Source organism: Westerdykella ornata (genome assembly GCF_010094085.1).
Source record: "Westerdykella ornata strain CBS 379.55 unplaced genomic scaffold EI97scaffold_11, whole genome shotgun sequence".
Taxonomy (NCBI): Eukaryota; Fungi; Ascomycota; class Dothideomycetes; order Pleosporales; family Sporormiaceae; genus Westerdykella; species Westerdykella ornata.
The window spans coordinates 99,138-120,772 of record NW_022986861.1 but is presented as its reverse complement, the minus strand read 5'-3'; the positions used below and the strand labels follow the sequence as shown (position 1 = coordinate 120,772).

Below are 21,635 nucleotides of genomic sequence, written 5' to 3'. Positions count from 1 at the left end.
GGGTGACATACAGTGATATCACAACTTACCACATGCGGCTAGATTGCCGTCCCAAGCGGGGCCATTCCGCTGTCCATCTTTCTCCAGCCCCATGCCTCCCTCCCGCACCGCATTCTCCGCTTCTTACCGCAAGCACAACCCCCAGCCATGGCCGACGACCTGGAGACGGGCTATGACGACCCAGAGACGCCTCTGCATAAGAAAAAGCAGGCGTCATTCCTCTCCAAGATTCTTCATGCCCACTTCGAGAAAAAGGTGCCAAAGAGCACGATACCACTGACCACCAAGAACCTCGAGCAATACTCTGGTTTGAATCCCGACTGGTCCGAGAACCACGATGCCTTCAACCCAGTTCGCCCGCGAGGACGCGTATCGGTACCTGAATGGCTTCAACTGCTACCATGAGTAGGTAGAGTTGGTCTTGTGCACGGGACTCTGTTTGCTAAATGCTTTGCAGGTCAGAAGCCATTGAGGGTGCTCTCCCCTTAGGAGCAAACAGTCCACAGAAGCCTCCATACGGCCTGTACGCAGAAAAGCTTTCAGGCACTGCCTTCACAGCTCCCCGACACGAGAACCAGCAGACTTGGCTCTACCGCATCCTCCCCTCATGCGGGCACAGCAACTTCGAGCCTCGCGAGTCTTCGACGTACAACACAAACCCGGAGAATAAACCCTATGAGAAGATCCACCATATTCCCAATCAACTAAGATGGGATCCCTTCGACCTCGACGAAACGGTGGATTGGGTACACTCGCTCCACCTCGTTGCTGGTGCTGGGAATCCCACAATGAAGTCTGGACTTGGCATCTACATCTTCGCCGCAGGGAAAGACATGGATGCGCATGAAGCGTTCTATTCCGCAGACGGCGACTTCCTCATTGTGCTCCAGCATGGTGTTCTCGATATTCAAACCGAGTTTGGCCACATCCTCGTCCGTCCCAACGAGATCTGCGTCATCCCTCGTGGCATCAAATACCGTGTTACACTCCCCGATGGGCCAGTCCGTGGCTACATACTCGAACTCTACCAGGGCCACTTCCAACTCCCGGAGCTGGGGCCCATTGGCTCCAATGGCCTGGCCAACGCTCGCGACTTCCAGGCTCCTGTCGCCTCGTTCGAAGAAGACACCTCCTCTGAGTGGCACATACTCTGTAAATTTGCAGGACACCTTTTTTCCGCACGCCAACAGCACACACCCTTTGATGTCGTTGCCTGGCATGGAAACTACTACCCCTATAAGTACGACCTGGGCCGCTTCAACACCATCGGAAGCATCTCCTACGACCATCCCGACCCGTCCATCTTTACAGTCCTTACGGCGCAATCGGATCACCCTGGAACTGCAGTAGCCGACTTCGTCATCTTCCCTCCTCGGTGGCTCGTCGCGGAAGACACCTTTCGACCTCCGTGGTACCATAGAAACACCATGTCCGAATTCATGGGCCTCATCCACGGTCAGTACGATGCCAAAACTGGAGGAGGCTTCCAGCCTGCAGGTGCCTCGTTGCACAACGTCATGTCCGGACATGGACCGGATGCTACGACCCATGAGAAAGCTTCCAATGCTGAGTTGAAGCCAGCAAAGGTTGGCGAGGGTAGCATGGCGTTCATGTTTGAGAGTTGTTTGATGGTTGGTGTGACGGATTGGGGCCTGAAGAAGTGTAAGAAGGTGCAGGAAGGGTACAATAAGGAGAGTTGGGAAGTGTTGAAGCCGAGGTTTCAGAGGCCGGAAAAGAAGTAGACGTGTTGGTTGAAGGTAGGATTAGGATGTAATGGTATTGATGGAACAGCTCAGTCGCTCCCGGGATGTTGTATGCCACTGTGCAAAAGCAAGGCAATGGATTCTTTTGAGCACCTGCAGGTGCCCTTCATTTAGCTAACGTAAGAGAATTTAATAGTCCCATCCTAGTTCAGACTGTTGTATCAACCTCTATTATATGTTATCACCTGAAACTACAGAAAACTAGCACCGCGTCCTAGCAAACATATTGTACACATTATACAGTTGATTCCCTACCCAAAATAATTGAGTATAGGAAGAATGCTTTAAGAGACTAATCTGCGGCTACGAATAGTAGCACAGCTGCAAGCGCAGAATTCGAGGCAACCTTTGCGACAAGTCCAATATGAAATCCCCCAGCGCCTCATTCTGCGCCCCACTATGGCCCGTGCGCGACATTTCCCCAGGAAGCTTATGCCTCGAGCTATTCTCTCCACCGCACCCTCGAGCCAGTCCAGTTCCAGTATCTCTCTTCAGCACTCTGCTTTCAGGAACTCACTATGGCGCGGGGCGCGCCTTTCCCGCGCAACATCGCCGACTTCGAAGCGGACGAGCGCATCTCCTACTCCACGGTGGACAAAAAGTACATTCTGGTCGATGACGACAACGAAGAATGGGAGTTCAACGAGGCTACGGGCAAGTGGTTCCAACCTGTAAGTCATAACCCCATCTACCTGTAGCGCGACGATTCCTTTGGCGGAGTGTCAGTCCTGCTGCCTTACTGGAGTGCTTGCGCTGAATTTCGTGGAGAACGCGCCTTACTCGTAAACACAGGCCACCGACGAACAAATCGCGGCGTATCAACGCGCCTATGGTGGCGGAGAAAATGAGAACGACGAAGCCGAGGTTGAGGTTCCCAAAACCCAGAAAAAGCGCAAGGCGGCCACATCTGCAGAAGTGAGTACCATCCTCCTACAGGCACATTCACATTGACTGATGGCGCATACGCAGCCCGAGCCTAAAAAGCCGAAAGTGCAAGAAAACCGAGGCATCTACATCACCAATCTCCCCCTCGATACGACGGTCGACGAGATTGACGCCGAGTTCTCCAAGTATGGCCTGATCGACCTCTCGCACGACGGCTCGAAGCGGATCAAGATGTACACGGATGAGGACGGGAACTTCAAGGGAGAGGCGCTTGTCGTCTACTACAAGAAGGACTCCGTAGGCATGGCAATCAACATGATGGACGATTCGTGGTTCCGTCCCGGACAAGGACCTAACATCCGCGTCCAAGAGGCGGACATGTCCTACAAGAAGACCCACGATCTCGAGGAAACCAAGAAGACTCTTACCCGTGAACAAAGGAGGGCCCAGGGAGTCAATCGTGCCGAGCTGAGCCGGTAAGTCTTCCCACATCCGGTTCCTGGGTTTTGCAGCACCAGCCAGTCAAACGTTATTCGCGTGAACTCGACTGACGAAGTGATTAGCAAACTCGCCGAATGGTCCGATGAAGAAGACGAAGTCGCCAAAGAGACGTTTGCTCCCAAGAATCAGTGGGCCAAGATCGCCATCGTCAAGCACGCCTTCACTTTGGAGGAGCTCGAGAAGGACAAGGACGCTCGAGCCGACATCCAGGCGGACATGCGCGAGGAGGGCGAGAAGCACGGCAAAGTCACCAACGTTGTCATCTACGACCTGGAGCCCGAGGGCATCCTCACCGTCCGTTTTGAAGATGCGGACTCGGCGGAGAGCTTCATCAAGGCATGCAACGGTCGCAGCTTCGATGGAAGGAAGCTGGTCGTCACAGCTGCGCAGAGCAATCCGAAGGGCAAGTTCAAGAAGAGCGCCCGCTATCTGAATGAAGAGGAAGAAGAGGAACTTCTCAACGATCTGGTCGATTAAAATTCAGAACCGGATTGGCCAACGTTGAGAATCTCCGCGAACGCGATACCCTGATGTATGATATCAATGGTTGTTCTTTTGAAGGGGCTATGGAGTTCTCAGGGGCTCTGCGACGATGGCCTTGTGGCTGTCGTCTTCGATATTCAATCCCTTGGGGGGATTTCAAGTCTACATGATGGGTTGAATAATGCTGCAGCTCTTGCATTGCGATGGGTTTCTACAATATACTACGGATGGCACTGTTCCACATCGAATTCACTCAACTTCAAGCCTCGTATCCGTGCACGACCTTCCGTCTTCCTTGGCAGGGTCCGAGCTAAGTTCCGATTCCGTTTCAGCTCCAACACGCGAGACGCTTCGACTCTCAACGAAACCCTATTCCTCACGACCTGTCAGCCTTTCGTAAACTGCCTCGACTGCCCAGGGCTCATTTCTCTGCAGCTGTTGACCCTCTGACGGCGCCGCAACCCTTTAACTCCCACTCACAATGTTCAGCTCTCTCGGAACAAAGATCGGAACCAAGCTCGCGCTCCAAAAAGCGGGCCTCAGCAACGTCTCCCTTCCCTCTTTCCCCTCCACAACAACGTCGAAATCCGACCCTTCAAATTCCGCACAGCAATCCGGCGTCCCGAATCCCTTTGCCAACGTCCAATTGTCCGTCCCCAAAGCGTTCTCATCATGGCAGACTCCACCGCCCCCGCCGAATGGCGTGCGGACTCCGCCGGTGAAGGGGGAAAAGGCGCAGAGTAATCCGAAGTTGCCATTTCCGACACGCGATGGGAGACCTGTGATGCTGCTGTTTTTGAGATATTGCGGGTGTCCGTGTATGTTCTACGGAATTGCAGCGACAGACATGGAGAATACCCAATACTGATTTTCTTCCCTCTAGTTACGGAAAAGCTCTTCCTCACTCTCCGTCACCTCAGCAACCGCCACCCGCAAATATCCTTCATCGCCGTGTCGCACTGCACACCGGCCGCCACGGAAGCCTGGGTCAAGCGCCTGGGCGGCGCTTGGAATGTCTCCGTCATCGTCGACGAGTCCCGCGAACTCTACGCCTTATGGGGTCTTGGGATCTCCAACTGGGGCCACCTGCTCAACCCGCGGAATGGGTACAATCAGATTTTGCTGGGGAAGAAGGAGGGTGTCTGGGGGAGTGCCGTGGGTGAAGGCGGGTGTAGATGGCAGGTTGGCGGTGCCTATGCGGTGGATGAGCGGGGCGTTGTTCAGTGGGGTGGGCCGATGGGGAGTGTGGATGAGCAGATTCAGTTTGAAGAGGGGATCAAGGCGTTGGGGGTTGGGGGGAGGCCGGGGGTGTTTTGAGGGACTGCTTGAGCGGCTTCATTGTCCGCGGTCGAAGTGGTGGAGAGGGGCGAATTACCCCGTTTTCATCCAATTTGCATGACCTAAACTTTTTGTAGGCATGGTTGACGGACGTCGGAGAGAAATGGTACAATTATTGAACCTTCGGATTGGAGTATTCGCGAATCATTGAGATTTGATACCCAGCTACAGTGCCACTGCATCCAGAGGGAAACTCGCTCCGCGATTGCTAAACACATAAACAAGCCAAAAAAACAAACAGGTATCGAAACAAATTCCCTGCAAAACGCCATCCCCCCGTTTTCCCCTCAATACCTCCAACGACCTACTTCTTAAAAGCATAAATACTCGCACACACCCACACAGTCCCCCACTCCCTACACTCCCTCACTAACCCCTCTTCCTCCCACCACCACTTCTCCCTCCCCTTCCCCTTCCCCTTTCCTCTCCCTACCCCCTCTTCCTCTCCTTCTCCCTCATCACCCTCCCTAACAAAACCCCCCCAAATCCCCCTCCAAACCTCCCTTCCAACCTCCACCTCCACCTCCGCCCAAACATCCCCGTCCCCTACAGCCCCCCTAACTCTCCTCCTCCCCTCCCCCTCCATTATCTGCACTGGTAAATCAAACCCCGCATCCCTCACCCACCCACGCACAACCGCACACGGCTTCGAGCACCAAACCCCGCGTTCGAGGTTCGGTGCTAGTCGCTGCTCGAGCCACGCGCTGAGGAGCGGGCCTGCGGTGCCGGGGATGGGGGTTGCGTTTATGAGGCGCAGTTCGAGCATGCCGCCTGGCGCTAGGAGGCGGTGGCATTGGTTGAGGAGCGTGGGGAGGTGGGTGGAGGGCAGGAGGGAGGGAAAGGTGGGGAGATGGATGTGGGTGAAGTGGGAGGGGGGGTAGGGGAGGGGGAGGAGGGTAATAGCAGTGTGTAGGGGGTAGGTGGTGGAGGTAATGTTTTGGGGGAGGGGGAGGGAGGGAGGTAGGGATGGTTGGGCGGTGGTGGTTGTGAGGTGCTGGATGTGCTGGTGTGGGTAAGTGCTTGAGAGGTGGAGTGCTTCTGCTGCAAGAGTTTCCATCGTTAGTTGAGTATTTCCAGGAGAACGGGAGCTGGCAAGGAAGTTGTTTGGACACGCCATGATGATGATGGTAATGGAAGAAAAGAAAAAATCGGAATTTGGAACTCACCCAAGTCGCCGCCCAGCAGCAATATCCGCCCTGTATCCGCCCAAGGGAACCGACCGTATCGGCCCAGATTCTGCTGCTGGAAACCCGCTATCACCCAGAGCCGTTTCTCCAGCTGCATTTCCTCTCTGGCTACGGTGTCGAGGAATGGTGGGTTCCAGTCTTGCTTGAGGCGGTCGAGGATGGTTGTCGGGTGAGCGGTCGCCATGCGCCGGATGAGGCGTTGGAGGCGGGTTAGGGGGAGGGGATAGGCGTTCGAACTGTCCTCTTCTTCGACTCCCGGGTCTTCTTCCAGAACGCTTTCTTGTGATTCCGAGGAGGTGGCGTTGTAGACTCCCTCCTCGACATCGACGGAGACTGAACTCCCTTCTACGGACGAGCTCTGTGAATCATCTCCCACTGACGGTGCCGGTTTCTCTGGAACTTCTTGCTCCACAACTAACGCGGCTGAGGGCGAGCCAGGGAACACAATATCCCATTCCGACGGTGGTCTCCACGCCACTAAATCCCCATGCCGCAAACCGCTCGCATACGGCGCTCCCTTGTCCTCTTGCTGAACCCGCACCTGCGCCTCTTGCCTTTCCGGTAACCCAAGCTCTTCCGTATGCAGTTGCTCCCGCAACAACTTATCTTGCAGCCCGAGCGCTTCGAGGTCGAGACACCCTTGCACGCGGACGGAATTTACTTTCCTAATCATTTCCTTAGCATCATGAAAGAGATATGTTTCACAGGAGAATGAGTCATATCAAGACCTACTTTTTCCTTCGCCGAACATTCGCTCCCGAAGATGGACTGGGCGGCGACGACTCCTCCGCGTCCTCGGAACTCACTCGCGGGATGCGCGAGACGTACGAGTGGGGACTGAGCTGCTGGATCTGTTGGACTTGGTTGAGGGTTTGCATGTTGCTAGCAGGGGGTTTGCGTGGGCGGCGGTGTGGATCTGGGGGTTCTTGGTGTTAGCTCATTGTGGAAGGGGTCATGGGTGGGATGTTATGGTTTGGGCTTACCGGGAGATGAAGGGTTCGCGGAATTCGCGGTCGCGTGTGAAGAGATATCGACTTCTATGCCGGGGGCTTCGTAGTAGGGAAGCGGTGGATGCACTGAGGTGCCGGAGGAGAGGGTTTGGAATGGAGAAGATGAGTATATCCATGGTGGTTGGGCTACAGTATCCCTTTCCTTATTCTGATTCCGATTTCCCAGCGTCGAAGTCTCGAGACGCACTGTCTGAGGCGACGAAATCGTAGCCAGACGTGCAGATACCTTCGCTTTTGCACTACCCATCTCCACTTCCAGCTTGCCTCTGCCCCCAGGTGCTTTGCACGCCTTCAATTTCTTCAAACTCGCCGGCCACCATTGCAACACCTCGCGGTCATCCCCATTCTTCCAGCGTGTTTTCGACCCCGCACTCTTCCCGCTGCTGATTGAAGCTGTGGCTCTGGATGTTGTTGCTGTCGGCGTAGCGGAAGATACCGAGCGCTCTTTCCCCTTCTCCTTCTCGCGCGCTTTTCGCTCTCTGCGTTCGCCGACTTTTTCGGTCTTGGGGTCTGTCCAGGAGAGGTCGGCTGTGAACATGTTGACTGCCCTAGGGTGCGAGGGGGGAGTGGAGGTGAGGTCACAAAGGGGGAATGATACAAGGGATTTGGTGTTGTGCATGGAGTTGTTATGGCACCGGGCACGACAGTGGATATCGTGGTTGGGTACTCAAAGGAATGTGGGGGGAATGGAATGGGAAGGTGACGATGCGGTGGTGATGGATGCTATGACAACGAGCTACCATAGCACGTACAGTGCAGCGTCAAAGGGGAGGAGTCCCTGGATAATCTGTCACGGAAAAAGGACACAAAAAGCGACATCCTTCAATGGATATCTCTTTTTCAGTGGTCACCCGTCAACCAGGCCGCTGGAATTGACCGTTACTTTCGCCAGGACGGACCCGCAGCTCGCCCGCGCTAGGAGTGGTTCTTCTTTTGTTGCAGCGGTAGATACAGGGCTGATCTGGTTCATTAGTTGTTGCTGCACGCGGTCGCTCAAAAATACACTACGCGGAATACGGGGTTTCCCAGATATCGTACGGGAAGCTGCGGGTATTGCTTGACTAGAGACTATAATGACTTCTGCTGACCGCGAGAGTCTCGGAATTCACGTGGAAGCCTGTGGTGAGCAAACGGAAGAAGCATCAAAAGAGTGCGAATTGCCAGTGTCGTACTGATGGCGTGGATCCAATGGGTGTGCGCTCCACGTTTTCTAAAAAATGGGCAATATTTTTTTGGGAAATCGTTCTCTTCTTGCGCTATTCAGAGAGTCCAACTCACAACGTACTGAAGTGATATACAAGGATGATTCCCGTAGAATTGAACCACTGTTTGGGGGCTGCCCAGACGCAGAGACAAGTATAACAGTTGGCAGGGTCAGTTTCCCGGGAACGTTAATATCCTGTGCACGCACCTATCTACCAGTCCCTGATACATTTCTTCACAGGCTGCAAGGATGTCTTTTAAGTTGCAGCAAACAAACTTAGAGCGGATGCTCACCTGTCCGGGACGCACGAGCAGGGATTCCGCGTCCTCCTTCACAGGTCAACGCAGGCTGGCCCCTGCCGTCATTATCTTCGCCTGACAGACTTGCTTTGGACAGTACTTCATCCACCCAGCGCAGCCTTGAACATTCCATGTGGGTATTGCGGGCAGAAATATCTTCACCTGCAGGTGTATGGAGGATGTTGTAACATCTTTGGTTAGGCATGGGTTGCAGGGTGAATTTGAGGGATGTTGTGACGGCGATGCGGTGATGTTGAAGAGCTCTGTGATTGAGGATATACCTCTCTGGCTTTGCTTCTTCTCATTCCTGCGGACTTTTCTCCTCAGAGCTTGTCTCTGGAACTTTTGCTTAATTGACTATTGATACTTCCACATTGTCAGAGTATCATAACCGTTTTTCATTGCAATTCTATGATACTGGCACTGGGGCATCTTCTAAAGATACACCTTGGACGTGATCTGCCTTCTCTCACAGCGAAATGGAGGCAGCGAGGAATGTCGTTGACAAAGTCAATGACCGAATGAGTGGTTCAGTCGTAGGGCGAATATTTCGACTTGAGGGCTCGGGACACGTGCGTTTTCCAAAACCTCCGCATAGAAAGCCGCATACTGATGATCCAAGGATAAGGAGATTGCGAACACAAAATTTACTACTGAGCTCCGCGCCGGACTCACCACCTTCTTCACCATGGCATACATCATAGCCGTCAACGTCAGTACCGCAGTGTACTTGGATACATTTGCACAATCACTGACATGGAAAGGCAACCATACTGTCAGATACAGGCGGCAACTGCGTATGTGACAGCGTTTCGAAGGCCAGGTGCGAACTCACCGCCGATTATGCCATCTGTAAACAAGGTAAATATCCACGTCCGCCCCCATCAGAATTTCAGTGCACTGACTAACCTATCCACAGATCTGAAACGTTCCTTTATAACCGCAACCGCCGCGGTCGCCGGTTTCAGTTCTTTCCTCTTCGGTCTCCTAACCAACATGCCCGTCTGTCTAGCGTAAGCCGCTTGACCGCACCTCTATCCTACTTCCGCCGCAGAAGTTGCTGACTCCAAGCAGACCTGGCATGGGCCTCAACGCTTACTTTGCGTATCAAATCGTTGGGTCAAATGGTACGGGGTCGATTACGTACAATCTTGCACTGACAGCGGTGTTCATCGAGGGCTTCGTGTTTATCGCGTTGTCGTTGATCGGGATGCGTCAGTGGCTTGTAAAAGTCATCCCCGTGTCGTTGAAACTTGCCAGTGCCTGCGGTATAGGGCTTTTCCTGGCGGAAAATGGGCTCAGCTATTCTGCGGGGATTGGCGCTATTACTGGGTCCAAGGATACGCCACTGCAGATTGCGGGTTGTCCGGTTCAGTATCAGGATGAGAATGGGGTTTGTACAAGTCACAAGATGACTTCGCCTACGGTAAACTCGTGCCTCGTTTGTAGGCTATGTTCGAGTTCACGTTTCGCTAACTGGTTGCGGTAGATGTGGATCGGCATCATGTGCGGAGGCATATTCACAGCCTACCTAATGGCCTACAAAGTCAAAAGCGCCATGATCGTCGGCATCGCCCTCGTCTCCATCCTGTCCTGGCCGTAGGTCCAAATTCCCCATCCCTTTCCACATTCGAAGCTAATGTCCCCAAAGCCGCAGCACCTCCTTCACCTACTTTCCAAACACCTCCGAAGGCAATGACCGCTTCGACTACTTCCGCAAAGTCGTAACCTTCCACCCCATCAACCACACCCTCAACACCCTCGACTGGAACGTCTCCCGCGCACCCTCGCAATTCGTCCTCGCCCTCTTCACCTTCCTCTACGTAGACATCATCGACTGCACCGCCACGCTCTACAGCATGGCGCGTTTCTCCGGCGTCGTGGATCCCGACACGGGAGACTTCCCCCGCTCAACCCTGGCGTATTGCACGGATGCGCTCTGTATTTCCATCGGGGCCCTGCTAGGCTGTTCGCCCGTCACCGCATTCATCGAGTCCGGCGCTGGGATCGCCGAGGGTGGGAAGACGGGGCTTACGGCCATGACGGCGGGCACGTGTTTCTTGATTTCCATGTTCTTCGCGCCTATTTTTGCGTCTATCCCGCCTTGGGCTACGGGATGTACTTTGATTCTGGTACGCCAATTCCCCCATATATTTCTCCTTTTGCCCTCAGTGTGATATGAAGAAGGCTAACAAGATATGTGATTGCAGGTGGGCTGTCTCATGATGCGCCAGGTCTTCGCCATCAACTGGAAATACATCGGCGACGCCGTCCCCGCCTTCGTCACCATCATGTTCATTCCCTTTGGATACAGCGCGGCGTACGGCCTCATTGCAGGATTGATGACGTATACGGCGCTCAACGGGTCCATTTGGGTTACCAAGATCGTTACGAGAGGGTACCTTGTACCGGATGATGAAGATAATAGGGAGTATTGGAGTAGTAAGTTTACCCGTACGTGCTTAGTGGTTTGGGGAGGGGATGGTTAACGGCGAGTAGTCAAACCTCACGCAAAGCTACCCTGGTTTATCACGGCGTCGCACGCTTTGGCTGCGCGACTGGGTCACGGTGCTGGGAACAAGGAGGGCGAAGACGAAAAGTCCATTCGCAGCGATGGGGATTCGCGGTTCGGACGCGTCAGGAGCCCAGAGTCTAGATCTCAGGTTTCTGATCATGAGCTCAGTGAGGTGGTCGTGCATTCCCATAAGTTCCCAAGGGCTGATCCGGAGATTTTGGCATAGTGGTCGACCGGTAAGAGGCCGTTCCAAGTATATAGACACCTGACAAAATGGGAATGACATGAATCCTGATGGGTAGGATAGTCAAGGAGAAGCTAAAATTATATGTAGGTATGCGGAGTCATTCCCATAGCAAAAGAATTCCTCAGGTTGCGCTGTCCGTGAACGAAATGATAGGAATGGCCAGTGCGAACTGAAAAGTTGTTGGAGCTCTAGATTTTAAGATATAGCACAGTTATTCATTGTATTCTGCTGAAGGATCTATTATCCGGGTGAGCTCGACCGCAGGACGATCGACTCTCGGAATGCTCCATCCCGTATTTACCCTTCAGCTTTAACCCTCCATTGATAGTCCAACGCTGGTAACCATGCCGAAAAGCCCCAGACCATCCACTCTGTGGAGACTAGGCGTCTTCTACTGCAGCTCCCAAAGTATGCCCTCCATCAACTTGGTAGATGCTCCCAGTGACATAGCTACTCTCTTCACTCAGCAAGAAGGCAATCACTCTGGCCACTTCCTCTGGGTGGGCCCTACGACCGAGCACCGAGCCGTGAGCATGAGGGTTACCTGTGATTTTGTCGAGTTGTTCCAGCATTGGGGTCTGAACGTAACCACTGCAGCAGTAGCGCGCGGTCAGCTATGGTTCCAACATATGATGCCGTATTCCTTGCTACATTCTCGTTGATGCAGAGCAGGGAGAGATAACCGTTGAGTCTGGGAGGGATACAACTTACGGCGCAACAGCATTAACCCTGATGCCGCTTCCCCTCTTCCCTTCTTCAATCGCTGCCGACTTGGTGATGCCTACGACGGCGAACTTGCTTGCACAGTAGACGCTGGCGTTTGGCTTGCCTAGAAGTCCCGCAACGGATGCAGCGTTTACGATGGAGCCTCCCGTTGTTTTGTGTCCAAGACCGGAAGTGGCCTCACTATTGCCTTTGTTGGACTCTTCTGCAGCTGAGAGACTCGGTTGGTCTGGTTCTGTCTTGATGTTGAGAGGAGGATTGGCTTCGCGCATGTTACGTAGCTCTGCGGACAAGCAGTTGAAGATGCCTTCGACGTTTACGCTGAATACCGAGGAGTAGTCGGGCTGTGAGAAGGCACGGAGAGACCCAAGGGTGCCGCATATGCCGGCAAAATTTGCAGCACCTGCGAAGAAGGGCGTTGAGTTAGCAACTGTGGCAAAATGGTAGATTGCTTTTGCCTGCAGCATAGGTGGTGGCTCCATATCACGCGCCATGTCTGTGGTATTTGCTGGCGTATATCCCAGGGAAAACCGAAGTGAGTGGAAGGGACCGTGACAGCAGAAGAAGCAGCGTTTTGATACAAGTCTCGAGCTTCAAGTTAGCAAGAAACGCACTCACCATCCAACTTCCTTCCAAACTTCTCCACCGTCGTCTCGACCCATTTATCCACCTGCCTCTGATCCGTCACATCGACCTGCATATGGAAGAGGGTGTTCTCATTGATATTATTGTTCATGTCCGTCAACTCCTTCGCCACTTTAATCAAAGCAGCAGAGTCGATATCCGCGAGGGAGAGCAACGCACCAGATCGACCGAGGAGATGCGCAAGGCTGCGTCCAATGCCAGACCCTGTTGCATGTGTGAGATGACCGATTGACTTACAACTATGAGCAAAGAATTTTAACTGAATACATACCGGCGCCGCTGATTGCGATGAGGCTGCCGGGCAGGGACCCGGGGGTCGAAGAGGCCATGATGGTTGTCCGTACGTTTAAGCTTCTTCTGCTTTTGATCCGTTTTGGATGAGGTGCGTGAGACTGGGCGGCGGTGAAGGAGATCCACTGCCGTGCTTGAAGTTGAGGTAAGGTTGAAGTGAGGTTGAGGTTAGAGGGCTGAAGCTGGGAGTAGGAGTTCTTTGCCAGAACCCCGCTTTCTCGTTTCGCGGAAGGTGCTGTGACACCGTGGTGAAGGTGCGTCGTTGGACGACTTCCACTTCGGGTCATTGGTGAGGGGATCCGGTAAAAACAAGTATATCGTGTCCTTGATGCTATCATAGGCTGACATGTGTTCTAAAACTTGTAAGACTTTTCTGTTATACGCCGCTATAAACTGGCTCAATTGTTTTCCCGGGCAGAAAATGAACTTGAGTGGGTTCTGAATCTTTTGGTTGGGTTAGCATCCTCACGGAATATCCAGATCAGTGAATACAGGAAGACAGCGAGATAAAGGCACTTCAAATCTCAGCCATGATAGAAACAACCTACTTCATGTAGCACTGGGCCGACAAGTACTCATGATGGAGTAGAGAATCCGTCTGAATATGGGCGTAGTCTTCCTAGCGGACTACACATCCTCGATAGTTATTGGATCGCATTTGACCGAAAATTCCTATGTTGACGAGCTTGTCTGATGTGATCATTCTCTGCTGGACTCTGAGTTCTGACTGGTCGGAAACACACAAAGACGGGCAAATGTCCACCAGGCGACTGGACAAAGGGCTTGGGGTTCTAGACACGGCTGTCGTTTCCCGTTTGACGACACCTTCCACTGGTATGATTGGATCCGTAGATACTAGGTTCATATGCCCTCGTATAAGTCCGATCTCTACTAATAAGCAGTAGGACGACGAAGTGCCTTGACCCGGGCACATGGTCAGCGACCCTCAGTCGGTGCGACGTAATCGCTCATCCCGGAGCCACTGTGCCCGAAGACACTCACATGGTAACAAGTGGGTGTGATACCGCATGACTAGTCCAGAGATGTAGATGCTCGCGGTAGCTGAAGAAGCAAGCAGAGACGTTCCTAAAGTTATTTTCGTCTGACAAGAACATTCTGGGTGACCTTCCAGAAAGGACGAACGTCGTTAACGCGCACCCATTCTCGCTTAAAAGGTTCGGAATGCGCATGTTTGTGCCACTCCTCGTGTGTGGTTTGTGGAACGCTGTACGGGGATTCCTCAGTAAGGGGCGGTGAGCTGAAGAAGATGCGCGTGAGTCTTGCTCTTGGAAAAGACGGGTGGCTAGAAGACAATGAAACTTCTCTGCTGTTCTGGCGGTAGCTGCTCGTGGCGGTATGCGTCCAGATCTTACAGGGACGAGGGAAGCCGCCCAAGATGGTGCGCGCTTCCATTGAGCCATCGAATCATTATTCGCATAGAGAAACCAAGCCAACGTGTTTCCCCAGGAAAGGGTGACAGAACGTGCACATAGTACAACTTTCCAATGGCAATGTCGTATGCTCACCCTCGAGCTTGTGGTGGCACTGCCCTAGGGTATGGAATGTTGATTGCAATGGCCCAATGGCAGACCACACAGGCCGGGCTATTTCCATAAGTGTTAAAAAATGCAATGCTGTTTTTGTCATCTGAAAACCCGTTATAAGCTGCCTTACCTCCGCTGGGCTCAGTCCCCTGATCTCGGATTTGTACCGTGAGAATCTCTCTCTTTTATCCCCCTCTTCCGAAAACGCAGATACAACCCAGGGATGCCAACTGAGCTCCAACCAAAACAGGCGGTTAAGCATGTTGCTTGCACCCGGTGCCGAGAGAGAAAGGTCAAGTGCGATGGTGGCAAGCCGGACTGCGTGAGATGTCGGAGAGTTAAACACTCCTGCCAATACGTCGTCAGTGGCAAGAAACAATATCCACAGGGAAAACGCGACTGGGTAAGGCACTTGAGAACGTTCAGCGCACAGATAGGTACGTCTGAGTATTTCGTAGATGTGTGGAGACGTTTTGGCTCACAAGAAACCATGGAAAAGACCAAGGTCATCGTCCGGATGCGTCGGCGCCACAACCCCCCCCGTCGGCTCCCAACGGTCATGCAGCCATATCTGCACCATCAACGACTTTGCTAAGCGGTGACAATGCGTTGGATATACAGAGACCTTCTGAAGACTGGCAGGGACTGTCAGGGCAACCTAAGGCCGCTTACACTGCATCCCATTGCTTGTCGCCAAACACAGCTTTCGTCCATGATGCTCTTGTATACCCAGAGACACCCTCGTCACCTTACTTTGACGGTACCTATTTGTGTCCACCCAGCAACTTATACGTGGATCAGACAACTACCGCCTCAACCTTCCTTTTGCCTACACTGGACCGCTCTGAGACACCAACATCACAAGTCTCTTGTGAAACGTGGCCAGACCAGTTCTTCCACTCGTAAGCCTACCCGATCCCTTCTCCAGGCTTCCGCGTATGGCTTCTAGACACCACGGCTAACATTTGAGTCTTGCTAAGTTATCTCCCTTTTTCTTCTGACATATCATTCGACATGTGCAATACAGCTGGGCCTTCTGAGAGTGGTAGCTATGGTCCTAGATGTTTCTGCGATCCGGAGTTTTCAACATACTAGATCGTTTTTCTGATATGATGTTGATGAACTTGCGGGGGGTATGCCAAGACCTGATGTTGAGAAAGGGGGACGAGAGAGCTGTGGGGAACACGCGAAATCCCCGGTTGTTCGACCATTTGGTTAAATACTGTAAATGTGTACATGTCCTTCTAGATGATAGTTGTTGCCTTCTGGTTAGGACTCTTCAAGATTGGTAAGATTGGAGGCGAACCGATCGATTTGCGGTTGCCTATCCTCAGGAGCTGGAACGACTCCAATCTTGGAAATTATGGACGCGCAACGTGTCCAGAAATTGCACACTTAATAAAGAGATTGGGACGGCGTTGAGGATGTTATTTTATTCAAATTTCGATTCAAGAAAGAGACTTTCGGACGTATTCAGACATTCTTTCAGGAATCACGTGTTGGGGGATCCCGCCAAGATCTGCGCGCCGAAACCCTTCAAATCCAAGACGTCTCTTCATCAAGCCAGCACGTCCTGGACATCAATTAGATTACATCGGCCACCCACATAACCTCCATCTCATCCAACTCCCATACTCTTGAACGCACACGGTAAGTCGAACACGCGCTCCAACATTTCTGAATCCTCGCCCGTCGCCGCCCTGTCGCCGCTCCCTCCGCCCCCCAACTGTCACAAGGGCCTCGGCCTCGGGGGTCAAGTTGGGGGGAGAGGATTCTGGCGATAGGAGTGGACGTTTCTGGGCTTTAGGCGTCTATACCTTTTTTTTATGAGCACTCTCTCTCACACGTTCACGCCAGGTTCGAGAGTTCACCCACACCGCCTCTTACCGCCACACACCCGCCGCACCCACCGCAACCATGGGTCTTACATTCTCGAAGTTGTTCGACAAGCTATGGGGCAAGAAGGAGATGCGCATCCTGATGGTTGGCTTGGACGCTGCAGGAAAGACGACGATTCTGTATAAGCTCAAGCTCGGTGAAATCGTTACCACGATCCCGACCATTGGTGTGTACTCACGCGCCCCTTGCCGACAAAAGCCCGACATTGCTGATATGTGGGAAACCAGGCTTCAACGTCGAGACTGTCGAGTACAAGAACATCCAGTTCACCGTGTGGGATGTCGGAGGCCAGGACAAGATCAGGCCCTTGTGGAGGCATTACTTCCAGAACACCCAGGGTATCATCTTCGTCGTTGATAGCAACGATCGCGACCGTATTGTGGAGGCGCGCGAGGAGCTTCAGCGGATGTTGAACGAGGACGAGCTGCGGGATGCTCTGCTTTTGGTCTTCGCCAACAAGCAGGATCTGCCTGTAAGCATGCTTGGAGTGCGTTGATCTCTCGTACATGCACTGACTTACTCCTTAGAACGCCATGAACGCTGCCGAAATCACCGACAAGCTCGGTCTCCACAGCCTTCGACAACGTGCCTGGGTATGTACAAAGGCACTCACTCCGACAAAACCGTAGCTGACAGTTCACAGTACATCCAATCCACCTGCGCTACGTCCGGCGATGGTTTGTACGAGGGTCTGGAATGGTTGAGCAACTCGCTTCGCAAGGCTGGCCACAACTAAGCACAACCCTGGCGGTCCATGTCAATGTCTGCCCCTACCCCAGACCCTACCTCCTCTCTCTTCTCCCACATATACGAATCCCCTCTATACGAATACGTGTGCTTACAAGCCTGTGTGTTACACAAACGGGATGGTGGCGCGGAGAACACAACTGCTTTCTAATTATCTCTTTCCCAACCAATTGGAGTTATTGTGTGTCCTTTAGCTTTGATGCCCGAATGACCGTCTTCGTCATACATCAACCTTACATCTTGATGCTTGCGGTGACGATGGGATGACCGAACTTCAACCTGAAAACGATTGATTGCGAGCGTTCGTGGTTGGGCTGGAATGGTGAGGATGGGAAAGGTAGATAACTTTAAACTGCTGCTTTGTTAGTCAATTTGAGATTCTTTTCTCCAGCTTCTAAGGTCCTATTCCTGGTTTGGTCAAGCTGTTTATGTAGAGGAGTGAGCGGGTAGGTATGCACATCATATATGCATTCAGAACGCCTTGTTTCGGGTGTTGTGAACGATGCTACTCTTTTGTTTTGAAGGGAATTACTCAGGCTCCAGGTTATGCTTCATTCATGTCCGACCGGATGTTTGAATCCTCGAACGCGCAGGAGTGGAAGCTAAGTAATACAAGTACATCGACGCGGAAAGGAATACTTTAGACTCCACAGGTTATTGGAAAGAGACCTTTGAGGTGTTGCCTGCCAACCACATACCTAATCATCTTCCCATATCCGGCCTACTCATCCTCATCATCATCATCCTCCACCACTCTCCTCCTCTTCGTCCTACTAACCACAACCTCCTCCTCCTCCTCCTCGTCGCCACCCCTCCCGCGCTTCGGACTCGCAGTCGCCTGTCTCCGCCTCGCCGGCGGACTCTCGACAATGCCATCATCCTCATCCTCATCATCCTCGACAATCTCGGGTTCCTCATCGCTCGCCGCGATAAAATCATCCTCCTCATCGTACTCATCCTCCCTCGTCCTTCCCCCACGACCAGCATACTCATCCTCATCGCTCCAATCCCTCCTCGACCCAACCTTGGCCCGCGGTTTCCGTTGCCCGGCACCTCCACCACGCCCACGACCCCCTTCCTCGTCCTCCAACCCGCCGATACTGAGGCCGTAACCCGCAGCCCTGTGCCCGCCCATCCTGCGCGTCGCCTTCTCCCTCTCCCGCTGCTCATTCTTCTCCCGCGCCCTTAGCATCTTCTGCTTCTGCTTGAACTCGGCCTCCTTCCTCGCGCGCGCCAACTCCGGGTCCTCGTCGACCTGGATGATGGAAATGGCCTGCTCCTTGCTATCCAGGGTGCGGCTCGCCGCCTTGGCCAGGTCGGCCTGCAGCTTCTCGATGGCGCCGTCGTTTGATTTGAGGTTGGGCACGACGGAGAGCGCGGCGGTGAGTTTGTTGGTGACGCGCGTGATTTGGGCTTCCTCGTAGGGCGCGACGAGGTACGTGTAGCTTTCCTTGCCTGGGGCGTGCTTGGACAGGGTCGAGGTGGGCGTGGGCTTCTTGGGGTGCGTCTGCGGGGGTGCCAGCGTCGCGGCGGTGATTTCGTATTGTTCCGTGGGGAGGGAGGCGAGTTGGAGAGTTAGGGAGCCATCACTCCAGCGGAGGATGCGGGCGTTGGATTGGAGTTTGGAAGGGTCCGAGGGGGAGCGGCGCCAACGGATGGTTGTGAGGGCCGTGTCGTAGGCGGAGAAGTGTTCCGTTGGGGCGGTCTTGGAGTGGTGGTCTGTGGTTGGGGGTTGGAAGGTTTTGTGGTTCCAGGCTGTGGGTTCGAAGGAGAGGAAGCGCGGGACTCGGAGTTGGTAGAGCTCGCCGTCGCTGGGCTCGGGGATGGCATGCCTGGCGATGTCGGCGTCCATGAAGCTGAGGGTCTGTTCGACGGCTTCTTCGGCGGGTTCTTCCGGGACGCGATCGGTGCGGCCTTCGTCGTCGCCGGAGTCGAGCTCTTCGTCGTCGAGCTTGCGCCTTGAACTAGGGGTTGTGTTAGAGAGCGGACATAGGACTTTGATGAAGGATGGGAGCTTACGGTTGTTCCTCATCCTCTTCTTCGTCGCCTCCGTCGCCAAAGAGGTCATCATCGTCGCCGAGTTCTTCTTCCTCTTCTAGCGTGTCCTTCACGTCGCCGGTATCGTTTTCACCTTCCGGGTTTGCGTCTGCGGGAGTACTTTTATACTCTTCATTGTCGGAGAGGCCCGCGTCGGAGGCCATGGTTCGTGCGGTGATTTGAAGTCCAGTTGTTGCAAAAGTTGGGTAGGTTGCGGAGAGTTGCGGATGGAAGAAAGAGGTTGGGAGGAGTTCCGGCTTTTGTAAGCAATGATCTGGAGGTGGTGAAGGTGAAGGTGAAAGCACAGGCGCGTTGAAGCTGCAGCTTTGCGATGGACGAAGCGCGAGATTGAAGTTCGAAGACAGACAAGGGAAAGCCGTGGGGCCCAATTAGGTCTAGCGCAAACTCGGGTGGGTCGGGCGCCAGACAGACGACGGGTCCCCCTTCTCGAACACGGCCAGCAAAGTGTCCAGAGGCAATTCACCACCGCACAGCGCACCTGTCTCCTGTTACTCCCTTTTTACACCCCCCAAGATCGCACTTTCATACGGCATATACCAGTTCGCGGGCACCATGGCGTCCTTCTTCTCGAGCGTGTAAGTGCTTGGCGCCCTCTCTTTCCCCCACCCCCAGCTGTGCCATATGCATAGGGGTCAGGTGTTTGCCCTCGCACCTCCCAACACTGTCTGTTTCAAAGGCTAACCTGCCCGATGTCTCACTTTCTGTCTCTTCGTCTATTCTCCTTCTACCCTCTTCATCGTTCCCTGACCTCTGCTCCATGACCCGTCTCCGTTATCCCTTCTAACTCCTCAATATCAGACGCCAAGGCTTCGGTGGTCGCTCCAATAAAGGTGCCCAAGGCAAAGGGAACAACGGCCAGGACACGCCTTCACCGACTACGCCATCATATTCGCCGTCCACGGCCCAGCCGCCGAGTGTCCCTCCCATGCCACATTCCCCTGCATTGTCTTCCGCCATGTCGCTTGAAACTCCCGGTTCGGACGGTCAAAATACCTCCAACTCCAACGCTCGCCGGCCGCCATTTTTCTTCCGGGAAGAGTACTCTTCCCTAATTGTTAAGGGTAATTTTATGACCTTGGCCGCAAAGCCGAGACTGGTGGAAGAGGGTGAATGGCTCGCCCATCAAGGTATGTCAGCCCCGCCTCCCTCCCTTTGGACTGAGGACACAATTCTAAGGCACGTGACCAGTTGTCGAGCAGTATCGTCTGCTGGAACAGATGATCGACATGATCAAAGTTGTAGATGAGAGGACACAGAGACCGATTTGCAATCCAGAGGTGTGTCCCACCATGTCCGCGAGTGTGTAAGTTTTGCCTCTGTTTATTGCCACTTTGACTGTACTTACCAGTCTCAGTCATACATACACCTGGCTAGACAACAAGAAGAACCCGATCAAGATACCCGCCATCCAATATATCAACCTGGTGCAGAAATGGATCGTTGGAAAAATCAATGATCCCTCCATCTTCCCCACAGACACCTCGTCTGTATCATTCTCGGGCAATGGCTCGAGTTACGCCTCCGGCTCTGCAACTCCAGGGTCGTCCACGCCCCAACCTTTGGGACCGACGAATCTGAATGCCTCGCTTTCTCAACTTTCAGGCCGAGACTGGTTAGGCAAGTCGTCCGGCTTCCCGGAGACGTTTGAGAGCGACATCAAGAGCATCTACCGTCAGATGATGCGCTGCTATGCCCACATTTATCACGGCCACTGGCTAGATCCCTTCTGGAACGTCAACGCGTACAAGGAGCTCAACACGTGCTTCATCCACTTTGTCAATGTCGGTAAGCTCTTCGGGCTGCTCGGTGACAAGGAGATCGAGCCCATGCAGCCCCTGGTCGATTTGTGGCTGGCAAAGGGCCTACTACCGCCGCCTCCGCAGCAGCAGCCGCAGCAGTCGCAGAATCAGAATCTGGCGCCGGCAGCAAGCAGTCAACAGACCGTTCCGGCGGCTGCCTAAAGGGGACGGATATTGAGCATCAGGCTAAGGGACTGGATGCTACGGGAGGGCCGTTTTGTTGAGGCATCTGAACAGCGTTAGAGGCGAACGGCGTTTTTATGGCAGGCCAACGCCAGTGAGGTTACATCATGTATTGACGCAGCATCTTAGTGGACAAACAGCAATCTATTTTACTTGGCTCCTGAACTTTTCTGGATTCCACATGTTTATCTTGCCATGCCGTTTCCCGCTTTTGATCGTTAGGAGGATGATAAGTACGATGGTGAGATTGTGGTTATTTAGAAGCCTGTATGAACTTTGATGACTTTCGTTCTGGATGTGCACTAAGATGGAGA

General features: G+C 53.5%; 10 protein-coding genes across 10 annotated transcripts; 7 read left to right on the top strand and 3 right to left on the bottom strand.

Annotated features, from left to right (window-relative positions):
* The first annotated feature begins 109 nt into the window (after nucleotides 1-109).
* Nucleotides 110-1,943, top strand: EI97DRAFT_418814 (homogentisate 1,2-dioxygenase-like protein). The gene is made up of 2 exons (XM_033796965.1): nucleotides 110-405; nucleotides 458-1,943. Exons 1-2 carry the CDS (start codon nucleotides 338-340, stop codon nucleotides 1,740-1,742), a joined length of 1,353 nt encoding a protein of 450 aa, XP_033653609.1. The 5' UTR covers nucleotides 110-337; the 3' UTR covers nucleotides 1,743-1,943.
* A 774-nt stretch (nucleotides 1,944-2,717) lies between these two features.
* EI97DRAFT_377724 (U2 snRNP-associated protein Uap2) lies at nucleotides 2,718-3,626 on the top strand (the record flags this gene model as incomplete). The annotated part of the gene is made up of 2 exons (XM_033795625.1): nucleotides 2,718-3,124; nucleotides 3,212-3,626. The coding sequence occupies 2 exons, from the start codon at nucleotides 2,718-2,720 to the stop codon at nucleotides 3,624-3,626; spliced, it is 822 nt and encodes a 273-aa protein (XP_033653608.1).
* Nucleotides 3,627-3,870: 244 nt separating this feature from the next.
* EI97DRAFT_47534 (uncharacterized protein) lies at nucleotides 3,871-4,991 on the top strand. Its single transcript, XM_033801921.1, has 2 exons — nucleotides 3,871-4,450; nucleotides 4,516-4,991. The coding sequence occupies exons 1-2, from the start codon at nucleotides 4,114-4,116 to the stop codon at nucleotides 4,947-4,949; spliced, it is 771 nt and encodes a 256-aa protein (XP_033653607.1). The 5' UTR covers nucleotides 3,871-4,113; the 3' UTR covers nucleotides 4,950-4,991.
* Nucleotides 4,992-5,274: 283 nt separating this feature from the next.
* EI97DRAFT_501370 (uncharacterized protein) lies at nucleotides 5,275-7,822 on the bottom strand (the record flags this gene model as incomplete). The annotated part of the gene is made up of 4 exons (XM_033802699.1): nucleotides 7,141-7,822; nucleotides 6,890-7,073; nucleotides 6,137-6,822; nucleotides 5,275-6,011 (listed from the first exon to the last, which is right to left on the bottom strand). Exons 1-4 carry the CDS (start codon nucleotides 7,784-7,786, stop codon nucleotides 5,275-5,277), a joined length of 2,253 nt encoding a protein of 750 aa, XP_033653606.1. The 5' UTR covers nucleotides 7,787-7,822.
* A 1,327-nt stretch (nucleotides 7,823-9,149) lies between these two features.
* EI97DRAFT_467315 (uncharacterized protein) lies at nucleotides 9,150-11,602 on the top strand (the record flags this gene model as incomplete). Its single annotated transcript, XM_033801591.1, has 9 exons — nucleotides 9,150-9,242; nucleotides 9,293-9,382; nucleotides 9,435-9,531; nucleotides 9,590-9,683; nucleotides 9,745-10,096; nucleotides 10,160-10,269; nucleotides 10,322-10,802; nucleotides 10,881-11,112; nucleotides 11,170-11,602. 9 exons carry the CDS (start codon nucleotides 9,150-9,152, stop codon nucleotides 11,409-11,411), a joined length of 1,791 nt encoding a protein of 596 aa, XP_033653605.1. The 3' UTR covers nucleotides 11,412-11,602.
* Nucleotides 11,603-11,812: 210 nt separating this feature from the next.
* EI97DRAFT_442566 (NAD(P)-binding protein) lies at nucleotides 11,813-13,129 on the bottom strand (the record flags this gene model as incomplete). The annotated part of the gene is made up of 4 exons (XM_033799767.1): nucleotides 11,813-12,023; nucleotides 12,144-12,663; nucleotides 12,774-13,004; nucleotides 13,072-13,129. The coding sequence occupies 4 exons, from the start codon at nucleotides 13,127-13,129 to the stop codon at nucleotides 11,813-11,815; spliced, it is 1,020 nt and encodes a 339-aa protein (XP_033653604.1).
* A 520-nt stretch (nucleotides 13,130-13,649) lies between these two features.
* Nucleotides 13,650-14,042, top strand: EI97DRAFT_47306 (uncharacterized protein). Its single transcript, XM_033801870.1, has one exon. The coding sequence runs from the start codon at nucleotides 13,766-13,768 to the stop codon at nucleotides 13,994-13,996; it is 231 nt and encodes a 76-aa protein (XP_033653603.1). The 5' UTR covers nucleotides 13,650-13,765; the 3' UTR covers nucleotides 13,997-14,042.
* Nucleotides 14,043-16,552: 2,510 nt separating this feature from the next.
* EI97DRAFT_442565 (ARF/SAR superfamily) lies at nucleotides 16,553-17,270 on the top strand (the record flags this gene model as incomplete). The annotated part of the gene is made up of 4 exons (XM_033799766.1): nucleotides 16,553-16,700; nucleotides 16,762-17,006; nucleotides 17,062-17,127; nucleotides 17,178-17,270. 4 exons carry the CDS (start codon nucleotides 16,553-16,555, stop codon nucleotides 17,268-17,270), a joined length of 552 nt encoding a protein of 183 aa, XP_033653602.1.
* A 632-nt stretch (nucleotides 17,271-17,902) lies between these two features.
* On the bottom strand, nucleotides 17,903-19,302 carry EI97DRAFT_398678 (uncharacterized protein). The gene has a single exon (XM_033796400.1). The coding sequence runs from the start codon at nucleotides 19,131-19,133 to the stop codon at nucleotides 18,003-18,005; it is 1,131 nt and encodes a 376-aa protein (XP_033653601.1). The 5' UTR covers nucleotides 19,134-19,302; the 3' UTR covers nucleotides 17,903-18,002.
* Nucleotides 19,303-19,778: 476 nt separating this feature from the next.
* On the top strand, nucleotides 19,779-21,634 carry EI97DRAFT_433475 (Mob1/phocein). Its single transcript, XM_033798401.1, has 4 exons — nucleotides 19,779-19,914; nucleotides 20,138-20,466; nucleotides 20,528-20,642; nucleotides 20,694-21,634. Exons 1-4 carry the CDS (start codon nucleotides 19,892-19,894, stop codon nucleotides 21,298-21,300), a joined length of 1,074 nt encoding a protein of 357 aa, XP_033653600.1. The 5' UTR covers nucleotides 19,779-19,891; the 3' UTR covers nucleotides 21,301-21,634.
* The last annotated feature ends 1 nt before the right edge of the window (nucleotide 21,635 follows it).